The sequence below is a fragment of the Cetorhinus maximus genome, unplaced genomic scaffold (genome assembly GCF_964194155.1).
Source record: "Cetorhinus maximus unplaced genomic scaffold, sCetMax3.hap1.1 HAP1_SCAFFOLD_772, whole genome shotgun sequence".
Classification (NCBI taxonomy): domain Eukaryota; kingdom Metazoa; phylum Chordata; class Chondrichthyes; order Lamniformes; family Cetorhinidae; genus Cetorhinus; species Cetorhinus maximus.
Genome location: NW_027596714.1, coordinates 1,905 through 13,857, shown reverse-complemented (window position 1 = coordinate 13,857; position 11,953 = coordinate 1,905). Strand labels below are relative to the sequence as shown.

The 11,953-nt window shown below is 48.1% G+C and overlaps 1 protein-coding gene across 1 annotated transcript; it reads left to right on the top strand.

Annotated features, from left to right (window-relative positions):
- The first annotated feature begins 5,020 nt into the window (after positions 1-5,020).
- On the top strand, positions 5,021-8,123 carry sst1.1 (somatostatin 1, tandem duplicate 1). The gene is made up of 2 exons (XM_078535949.1): positions 5,021-5,164; positions 7,938-8,123. The coding sequence occupies exons 1-2, from the start codon at positions 5,021-5,023 to the stop codon at positions 8,121-8,123; spliced, it is 330 nt and encodes a 109-aa protein (XP_078392075.1).
- Positions 8,124-11,953: the final 3,830 nt, after the last annotated feature.

Genomic DNA, 11,953 nt, shown 5'->3' with positions numbered 1-11,953 from the left:
AAAGTAATTTTGATCAATGAACCAGGGTTGAATGCTACAAATTTCACTAAATTCTTCAAAGTCGCAATTGATGCTCGTGACCTGGGGGTAGGTGCAGTCCTGGAACAAGAAGATGAATCAGGCATAGAAAGGTCAGTGGGATCATTTCCCAAAAAACTAAATCGACACCTAAAAAGCTACTCTACAGTGGAGAAAGGAATCCTGGGCTTGCTATTGGCTCTTAAACATATTGACACATGTGTCTGCAATGGGTACAGAGCGACACTGGTTCACACTGATCCTAACTCCTCAGCCTTTGTGGGAAAATCTAAAAACCAGAATGCCAGACTATTTCAATGAAGTTTATTATTACGGCCTTATCATTTAAAGAATGTCCATGTTGTGAGGAAAAACAATGTAATTGCTCAGGCGTTGCCCAGAATTTAACTTTGCTTCAAATTATCTAAAGGCCAAACTGATACAGAGAATATCAGATTATTTTTAATAAAAAGTGAATGAATGAGAGTGTGGGTATGTTTTGGTATTTTTGATTCTGTTTTGTTACTCTCCATTGAAACACATATAAATAACAGCATTTCATTCCTCCAAGGCAGGGAGTGCCATAAATTATTTAATCACAGAAATAGTTTACCTTCAAGGATTAAGGACATTCTGGAAGAAATTGTGTTTTTTAAAAGACACTCCCTTAAAAGGTTAATGCAAGATCTCTGGTGGCTGCTGTTCCTGGGAAAGACAGCATTTTACAGGAAAAGGTAATTAAGCAGTTTTAAAGAAGATGGAAACCTCTTGACCCCAGTGGACTGTTTACAAAAGGGTCACATGGAGGTTTACGGCTTTGAAAAAAATACCATACCTGGAAAACGGTGTTTAAAAGCTGGGTTTAGTTTTGCTTTGGGGCAGAAAAGAGGATCAACTTCCTGGATAAAGAACACAGCAGCTCCTGAAACTCCAGACCCAGTCCCAAAACAAAGAGTGAAAGGAAGTTGCTCCAAAATTGCTCAACATTCTGAAATCAGCTGAGCGCAAGTTATCCTGGATTCCTCCTGAAAAGCAGAGAACATCCAAATATAGATTGTGAACAGCTGTGGCCCAAGCATTGATCCTTACAGTACCCCACTAGTAACAGCCAGCCATCCTGGGAATGAACCATTTACTCCTACCCTCTGGACAAAGTTTCCCCACCCCCGGTTGGGGGGTAAGTGCGGGGGTGGGCGTGGGTGGGCGGCCCTCCAATCGGCGCCCCCTCCGCTATTTTTAGTGGGCGGGCCAAATAAGGCCCGCCCAGCGTGATGTCCGCAGGGAAGCCCGATGTGCTTCCCGTGATGGGGGGGGAGGATTTCCTAAAATCGGGAGTGCGCTCTGATCTACCTGAGACTAACTGCTGCCTCAGGGAGAATGGTTCCTGAAGTTAAAAAGTTACTGCAGTGAAAATTTCACTCACCATCCATGTCTCCTCACGTGACAATGGGACTTGGGCATAACTTTAATTAAAAGTGTCTCTTAATCTTTTGATTCAGCAGTGAAATCTCATCCCGCCCATGGATGAGGTTTCATGCTTTTTCAGGTGGCCGTCAGCGCTCCCGACCTGCCCGCCAACCTTAATGTTGGACCAGCAGATCCGTTAATGAGCATAATTGTTTTTTAAATCGCCTCAATAGGCTGTTGACAGGTCGGTGGATGCACAGCTGACTCAGCTGCTCCCCCGCATACCTGAAAATGCAAATGATGCAGGATGACGTCAGGAGTTCCACCCAACATCATTTGGCGTCATTTTATGGATCGGTGAGCGGGGGGGCAGGGCAGGTCAGGAGTGTGATGGAATACTCCCCACTTGCCTGGATGAATGCAGCTCCCACAACACTCAAGAAGCTTGACACCATCCAGGACAAAGCAGCCGCTTGACTGGCACCACATCCACAAACATTCACTCCCTCCACCACCGACGCACAGTGGCAGCAGTGTGTACCATCTACAAGATGCACTGCAGGAATTCACCAAGGTGCCTTAGACAACACCTTCCAAATCCATGACCACCACCATCTAAAGGGCAAGGGCAGCAGATAGATGGGAACACCACCACCTGCAAGTTCCCCTCCAATTCACTCACCATCCTGACTTGGAAATATATCGGCCGTTCCTTCACTGTCGCTGGGTCAAAATCCTGGAACTCCCTCCCTAACAGCACTGTGGGTGTACCTACACCACATGGACTGCAGCGGTCCAAGAAGGCAGCTCACCACCACCTTCTCAAGGGCAATTAGGGATGGGCAATAAATGCTGGCCCAGCCCAGTGAAGCCCACATCCCGTGAATGAATTTTAAAAAAAGATTCCACCAACTTGCCTATGTCCTGTTGAAGCTCTACACTACCCTCACAGTTCATAATACTCCCACATTTCGTATCTTCTACAAACTCTGAAATTGTGTCCTGTACGCCAAGGTCTCGGTCATTATTCAGGAAGAGCAAGGGTCTCAACTCCCATCCATTTGGCTATCATACGTACGCCAACTGAAAGTTACCTATTGACGCCATTTTTCAGTATAAGGGGCTAGAATTGAATTCCTGGTCATGGTCAGCACCATTTCAATGTGTAGGTTATTGTGAGGGGTCTTTATTTCATGCTGACTCATCAAAATAAACCACAACCCGTGTTCAAACCTGCAAGACTGGAACTGTTCCATGTGTGACGTCTCACCGTCCGATATTTTAGATTAATGTCCATCCAATGAATAAACAATTCCTTTGGCCGATTTCTTGTCCCTTGAGACGGCTCCAGGTTGACTCGAGTCCCTTCTCACATTCCAACAGCCCATCTATCTCCCAGCCCACTTCCACAACACAATGGCAGAGACAAGCTCACATCTTTCCCACCTTTACTTGTGTTTTAGATAAAGGACACAATGTATTGTACAGCTCGTGGCCCCAATACCCATAAAGTGGACAGAATCCATTCACTCTGACAAGCTTCCACTTATCTTGTCAAAACACACCGACATCTAAATAACAATTATTGCTGCTTTAATATATTCATGAGCACTCACTATCCGAACGGTTTTGACAACCTATTTTTCCTCGAGTTCCTTCCTCTCGATCAGAAGAAACATCTGCACAAAAAATGCAGGAGGTTCCCTTTCAGTCTCCAAATATTTTCTCGATTCACAGCAGCACAAGCATTGGAAATAACATTATTCCCGTTATTCAACCTTTGCAAACAAAGTATTCCAAAGAGGTGCAAGATAGAACTTAGCCCATTTTGATTACCATTAAAATATGTAGTAATAGACAGAAATAGAGAGAGAGAGAGAGACAGGGAGATAGATAGAAACAGAGAGAGACAGAGACAGAAATACAGATAGGGACGGAGAGACAAAGGGGGGCAGGGAGACAGAGAGATAGACAGAGACAGACATAAAGATAGAAACAGACAGAGGCAGAGAGGCAAATACACAGAGACATAGACAGAGACAGAGACAGAGAGACACACAGAGACAGACAGGGACACAGAGAGGCATACAGACAGAGAGACACACACAGAGACAGACAGAGACACAGAGAGGCATACAGACAGAGAGACACACACAGAGACAGACAGACAGAGACACAGGGAGGCATACAGACAGAGAGACACACACAGAGACAGACAGACAGAGACACAGGGAGGCATACAGACAGAGAGACAGACGATGCTAATATTTTATTGACAAAGTCTGAGTTGTTTGTTCCCTTGATTTAAATTTTTACAGGAATTTTTGCTCATTACTCAGGTCACCTCGTTCGAAGCAAATAGTCACGTTATTCCCCCAATGCTCCTATTGTTTCCCAGCAATGAAAACTGAGATGTAGTTTAATGATTAGACCGTTGCTGACTCTTGTTCTGTTCAAATGTATTTGTGCAGAGACAGATTTCATATATTTGGATATTGTTTGAATTGATCTGGGATGGCGATATAAGTAAAATGATTCATGTTTTCAGTCTGTAAATCTCTCTAACATCCACCATTTTAGTGGAGTTTCGTTGTAAAACTAACTTAAACCCGGCGACTACAGCTGGGTTGAGTGTTAGTTTTTCAGGCTAACACCTGTCTGAATGGGACATTTAAATCAGGGACAGGGCACACTGCTAAAATCACAAACTCCAACCCAGTTATTCAGGAGGCAGCCAGCATTTCCCCAGGACACATTCCTTTATTATTCCTCACTCAATCTCTAGCTTCATCATTTTATATAATCCGGCCTGGATCAGTCAGTTCCCTACGGTTACCTACTGCCCAATGCTCCACTCTATCCACTGGTCAGGGGGTTTTATGAATAAGACGGTGTTTACTGGAGAGCTATATTCATCTTTTCCATGGAGCCTGTCCGCCCTCCCGCCTTTGGACAGGGTCGGTTTGTTAATGAAGTTGCTAGCACATTCCCATTCACCCCACAGGAGCCCCTTCACAAACACCTAACACAAAGACTAAAGAACAGATGAGCCCCATTTATCCCCTCGTCTATAATAAGACCCATAGGAAAAACAAAGCGGTTCGGAGTGGACGCACAGTCTGTTCCAAGAACATTCTGTGTTTCATTGACATAAATTAGACAGAGTCCCGCAAAGATGTCGCATTTTGAAATGTCAACAACGAAACTCAAATCATTAAGTACAGGAAAATAGAACAATCAGAGACTTGACTGCATTTACTGTATTCATTGATGGTGGGCACGCTGCAATCCAATCATAGGAGCAACTGCCAAAAGACGATAAGGTGCCCACATTGAGAGTCCATATGGATCTTATCTCAATCTTCGTCACGTCGGTATTGAGTTGTTTGGATGATGTGATTGAGCTGTGCGTAAATGCTTGTAATCTCCTGGGGGTCCTCCTCCTAACATGTGACCAGGGTGTGAGAGTGGGTTTAAAAGGACCTTCCCGGAGACAGCAGACAGAAGCTGAGCTGAGCCCATAGAGCGAGTGCTGAAACTCCCGCCAATTTCAAAGTCTTTGCAACCTGCTCTCCTTTCAGTCTCCGAGTCAGAGATGTGGTGCAGCCGTGTCCAGTGCACCCTCGCCCTCCTGTCCATCGCCCTGGCTGTGCTGAGTGCTGGCTCGGCCCCCACAGACAACAAGAATCGCGAAATCCTCCAGAAATCGATGGCAGCCGCAGGGATCCGGGGCAAAGGGGTAAGAATCCAGCACTGAAACCTCCTATTTAATCGAACAAATGAAATGTTTCTTTTTGTTCGTGTAGAATAGAAATAAGGACTGAGAGATAACTGTAGTCCAATTCTAATCTAATTGATAATATCAATGAGTGACTGCGCTTTGTTTTGTGTTGTATGGGTTTCTCGGGTTTAGGAAGGGGTCTGAAGGGGTTGATCTTATTTAGAGACGTCCACATTCATATTGGCGGCTCCCTTTCTCTCCAAACCATATTCACCCTCCAAAAGGTGTAGCAGACAAGAAGCAAACTCCCTGCAGTTTCCCGCTATCGCAGGGCACCTACTTGCCCCACCACCACCTCTAACCCCCTCTCTTCCCCGCCCCCACCCACTTCCAACCCCCCTCTCTCCAACCCCCGCACCCCTCTCCCCACCTCTAACCCCCTCTCTCCCCAACCCCCGCACCCCTCTCCCCACCTCTAACCCCCTCTCTCCCCAACCCCCGCACCCCTCTCCCCACCTCTAACCCCCTCTCTCCTCAACCCCCGCACCCCTCTCCCCACCTCTAACCCCCTCTCTCCCCAACCCCCGCACCCCTCTCCCCACCTCTAACCCCCTCTCTCCCCAACCCCCGCACCCCTCTCCCCACCTCTAACCCCCTCTCTCCCCAACCCCCGCACCCCTCTCCCTACCCCTAACCCCCTCTCTCCCCAACCCCCGCACCCCTCTCCCCACCTCTAACCCCCTCTCTCCCCAACCCCCGCACCCCTCTCCCCACCTCTAACCCCCTCTCTCCCCAACCCCCGCACCCCTCTCCCCACCTCTAACCCCCTCTCTCCTCAACCCCCGCACCCCTCTCCCCACCTCTAACCCCCTCTCTCCCCAACCCCCGCACCCCTCTCCCCACCTCTAACCCCCTCTCTCCCCAACCCCCGCACCCCTCTCCCTACCCCTAACCCCCCTCTCTCCCCAACCCCGGCACCCCTCTCCCCACCTCTAACCCCCTCTCTCCCCAACCCCCGTACCCCTCTCCCCACCTCTAACCCCCTCTCTCCCCAACCCCCGCACCCCTCTCCCCACCTCTAACCCCCTCTCTCCCCAACCCCCGCACCCCTCTCCCTACCCCTAACCCCCCTCTCTCCCCAACCCCGGCACCCCTCTCCCCACCTCTAACCCCCTCTCTCCCCAACCCCCGCACCCCTCTCCCCACCTCTAACCCCCTCTCTCCCCAACCCCCGCACCCCTCTCCCCACCTCTAACCCCCTCTCTCCCCAACCCCCGCACCCCTCTCCCCACCTCTAACCCCCTCTCTCCTCAACCCCCGCACCCCTCTCCCCACCTCTAACCCCCTCTCTCCCCAACCCCCGCACCCCTCTCCCCACCTCTAACCCCCTCTCTCCCCAACCCCCGCACCCCTCTCCCCACCTCTAACCCCCTCTCTCCCCAACCCCCGCACCCCTCTCCCCACCTCTAACCCCCTCTTTCCCAACCCCCGCACCCCTCTCCCCACCTCTAACCCCCTCTCTCCCCAACTCCCGCACCTCTCTCCCCACCTCTAACCCCCTCTCTCCCCAACCCCCGCACCCCTCTCCCCACCTCTAACCCCCTCTCTCCCCAACCCCTGCACCCCTCTCCCCACCTCTAACCCCCTCTCTCCCCAACCCCCGCACCCCTCTCCCCACCTCTAACCCCCTCTCTCCCCAACCCCCGCACCCCTCTCCCCACCTCTAACCCCCTCTCTCCCCAACCCCCGCACCCCTCTCCCCACCTCTAACCCCCTCTCTCCCCAACCCCCGCACCCCTCTCCCCACCTCTAACCCCCTCTCTCCCCAACCCCCGCACCCCTCTCCCCACCTCTAACCCCCTCTCTCCCCAACTCCCGCACCCCTCTCCCCACCTCTAACCCCCTCTCTCCTCAACCCCCGCACCCCTCTCCCCACCTCTAACCCCCTCTCTCCCCAACCCCCGCACCCCTCTCCCCACCTCTAACCCCCTCTCTCTCCAACCCCCGCACCCCTCTCCCCACCTCTAACCCCCTCTCTCCCCAACTCCCGCACCCCTCTCCCCACCTCTAACCCCCTCTCTCCTCAACCCCCGCACCCCTCTCCCCACCTCTAACCCCCTCTCTCCTCAACCCCCGCACCCCTCTCCCCACCTCTAACCCCCTCTCTCCCCGGGACTCTGACCCAGGCTTATTTTGTCTTTTCCAATTGATGATTGGAAGAATGTTGAGACTCTCCGGGCTGCCCTCAGCGATCCCCAATCTCTCGCCGAGAAGCGGCCAGACTGACCCGCAGCTCGGAACAGTCACTCTGCTGGGATCAGGGATTTCAATGGTGTTATTCTCGGTTTCCCAGTCTGTGTATGTTGACGAGAATCTCACAGCGCAGCGACTGAGTTAAACTGCAGGAGTCCCAAACTGGGGATTTACCCCCCATGTCTCCAATCTCTCTGCATCTCATTGACACAAAACACCAGAACATGGTTTTTTCCAGGGGTGTTACACTCTTTCCAAACTCCACCTCTCCTTGAAGGGCTCACAACTGTCGGGATTGGAATAGGTTACTATTTATTTGCCGATTGGGAGGTTCCCGCCCGTTTGGAGTCGAGAAACATGAAGAGAAATGAAAATAATTTCGCAAAGTTGGGCAGCTGCGAAATAGTTTGAAACTATTGTAGATAAATTGGCGCAGCGAGAAATTCAAATCCTCCAACTGGGGGCTCCCTGCATTCTTTCAAATAACCTCAATTGGCGGGAATTTCTGCCCTAATTTCTTTCCTGTCCCTGTTCTCAGGAGTTGGCCCTCGTCCAGCTGCTGTCGGAGCTGGGAAACGCTGAGAACGAAGCGCTGGAAGCGGATATGTCGCCAATGGGCGAGCGGAGAGCGGCGAGGGATGGTCAGCAAAATCAATTGAAGAACAACAGGGAACGAAAAGCCGGCTGCAAGAACTTCTTCTGGAAAACCTTCACAGCCTGTTAACTCTCAGACCGCCCCCATAGCGAAGCACACGCTCGGATGTGGCATTGAACAGGACTGTAAATAAATAATGTGATGGATGATTCTATTTGATTTATGTAGGAGGAGAATTTGAATTGTACAGTACCAGACCAGTCAGAATTGTGACTAGGTAGAGTCGCTCTGGTTAAAGAGGGTACTATTTTTCATTGATAAATTGCAATAAAATCAATGTTTGAAAATGGAATATTTGTTGCCCTTTTTTCTGGGAGATCTGAGCAATATGTACCTGGAATTCTACACACCAGCCTTTCTCCAGGGGTATAGTGCAAGGGGATTCATTTCCCACAGTTGTAACATTACAAAGCAGCCCGTGGGTCGCATTCTGAAATCTGGCAAATGTTTTGTTGGGAGTTGCAGCTCAGAAGGAGATGGAGACGATCAGCGGACGAACATTAAGGGGTTTGTATTCCCTCCCCCCCCCGGGCTCTGTGTGTACCGCAATGCCCACCAATGCCGACAGCAGCAGCGAGTTTGGAATAGCATCGCCTGCTTCATGAACACAGCAAGCTGTGACCCACAAACCGTCTTCCAGCCTTCACCTGCTTCCCAGGAAAATCTGTGCTTTGATTTTACAGGGTGTGGAACAAGTCAATGCAGGTGCGGCACATCAATGCTGTGCTCCACATCAATGCTGTGCTCCACATCAATGCTGTGCTCCATATTAATGCTGTGCTCCACATCAATGCTGTGCTCCATATCAATGCTGTGCTCCATATTAATGCTGTGCTCCACATCAATGCTGTGCTCCATATTAATGCTGTGCTCCGCATCAATGCTGTGCTCCACATCAATGCTGTGCTCCATATTAATGCTGTGCTCCACATCAATGCTGTGCTCCATATTAATGCTGTGCTCCACATCAATGCTGTGCTGCACATCAATGCTGTGCTCCACATCAATGCTGTGCTCCATATTAATGCTGTGCTCCACATCAATGCTGTGCTGCATATTAATGCTGTGCTCCACATCAATGCTGTGCTCCACATCAATGCTGTGCTCCGCATCAATGCTGTGCTCCATATTAATGCTGTGCTCCGCATCAATGCTGTGCTCCACATCAATGCTGTGCTCCATATTAATGCTGTGCTCCATATTAATGCTGTGCTCCATATTAATGCTGTGCTCCACATCAATGCTGTGCTCCACATCAATGCTGCGCTCCACATCAATGCTGTGCTCCATATTAATGCTGTGCTCCACATCAATGCTGCGCTCCATATTAATGCTGTGCTCCACATCAATGCTGTGCTCCACATCAATGCTGTGCTCCATATTAATGCTGTGCTCCACATCAATGCTGTGCTCCACATCAATGCTGTGCTCCATATTAATGCTGTGCTCCACATCAATGCTGTGCTCCACATCAATGCTGTGCTCCATATTAATGCTGTGCTCCACATCAATGCTGTGCTCCATATTAATGCTGTGCTCCACATCAATGCTGTGCTCCATATTAATCCTGTGCTCCATATTAATGCTGTGCTCCGCATCAATGCTGTGCTCCACATCAATGCCTGCTCCATATTAATGCTGTGCTCCATATTAATGCTGTGCTCCACATCAATGCTGTGCTCCGCATCAATGCTGTGCTCCATATTAATGCTGTGCTCCATATTAATGCTGTGCTCCACATCAATGCTGTGCTCCACATCAATGCTGTGCTCCATATTAATGCTGTGCTCCATATTAATGCTGTGCTCCACATCAATGCTGTGCTCCATATTAATGCTGTGCTCCATATTAATGCTGTGCTCCATATTAATGCTGTGCTCCATATTAATGCTGTGCTCCATATTAATGCTGTGCTCCATATTAATGCTGTGCTCCATATTAATGCTGTGCTCCATATTAATGCTGTGCTCCATACATGTGTCATGCCGTCTTCTACCCAGGTCTAGTTCACGATTCCCTATTATTTGTGTAACAGTGAGGGGTGGGCAGGGGGGACATGAGGCGGACCTATCAGCAATTGCATAACTAGGGAAATAGAAAGGGTTTAAAACGAAATCATGGGGGCAAGGGATCAAAGGTGGGCAGATGTGGTACATCAAACATTAGAGACAGAGGAAGAGAGGAGGATATTAATACGAAATGATAAACAGATCGTGACAGGAAGGGACAGAGTGTACAAATCTAAGAATAAACCAACAAATAAGACTAGAGGTGACAAAAATAATAAAAGGACAAAACTTAAGTCTTTGTATCTGAATGCACATAGCATTCGAAACAAAAGAGATGAACTGATAGCACAAATAGAGATTAATAAGTGCCATCTAATAGCCATTACAGAGACATGTCTACAGGATGGGATAGATTGGAACTGGGTATTGAAGGGTACGTGACTGTCAGAGAGGATAGGAATTTAGGAAAATGTGGAGGGGTGACTCTGTTAATTACAGACAACATTAACACAATAGAGAGGGATGGCCTAAATTCAGGAAACCAGGATGTAGAAGTGGTTTGGGTAGAAATAAGGAATGATAAAGGCAAGAAGTCACTTGTGGGAGTGATGTACAGGCCCCCTAACCATCATCAAATGCTAGGACAGGGTATCAAAGAATAAATAGCGGGTTATCAAAGAAGAACTGTCTTCCTCTCCGCAGATGCTGTCAGACCTGCTGAGTTTTTCCAGGTATTTTTATTTTTGTTTTGGATTTCCAGCATCCGCAGTTTTTTGCTTTTAAGAAATAGTGGGAGCTTGTCAGAAAGGTACAACAATAATCATGGGAGATTTATATCGACATATAGACTGGGATAATCAGATGGGCATAAGTAGCATAGATGATGAATTTATAGAATGTTTTCAAGATAATTTCTTAGATCAGTGCATTCTGGAGTCAACCAGGGAGCAGACTATATTAGACCTGGCATTGTGCAACCAGATGGGGTTTATTAATGACCTCCATAGTGAAGGTACCCCTAGGTTGCAGCATCATAATATGATTGAATTTTACACTCAATTTGAGGGAGAGGAGAATGGGTCCAAGACTAGTATTTTGAAATTAAATAAGGGCAATTATGAGGGCATGAAAACAGAGCTGGCTAAAGTGAACGGGCAATTTAGTTTAAGGGATTGGTCAATCGAGATGCAGCGACAAATACTTAAGGGAATATTTACACAGTATTCTAGTGAGAGAAAAAATTCCAAGGGGAGGACCCACCATCTGTGGTGGGTGTCAGGTCAGAAGATTGGACAGAATATAAAAAACAGCAAAGAATGACTAAAAGGTTAATAAGGAGGGAAGAATTAGAATACGAGAGGAAGCTAGCTAGAAATATAAAGACAGTTATTAAGAGTTTCTATAAATATTTTTTAAAATAAAGGAGTTAACAAAGTAAGCATTGGTCCTGTAGAAAGTGAGTCTGGAGAATTATTAATGGAAAATAAGGAGATGGCAGTTGAATTGAACAGGTATTTTGCATCGGTCTTCAATATAGAGGATACAAGTAGCATCCCAGAAATAGCCATAAATCAGGAATGGAAGGGAGGGAAGAGCTGAAGAAAATTACAATCACCAGGGAAGTGGTACTGAACTAATTGGAGCTGTGGGCTGACATATCCCCCGGTCCTGATGGACATCATCCTAGGGCCATAGAAGAAGTGGCTAGTGAGATAGTTGATGTGTTGGTTTTCATTTTCCAAAAGTTGTTAGATTTGGGGAAGGTTCCATTTGATTGGAAAATAGCAAATGCAAATCTTTTATTCAAAAAGGGAGGGATACAGAAAGCAGGACAGAAATTATAGGCCAGTTAGCTTAACATCTGTCATAGGGAAAATGTTAGAAGCTATT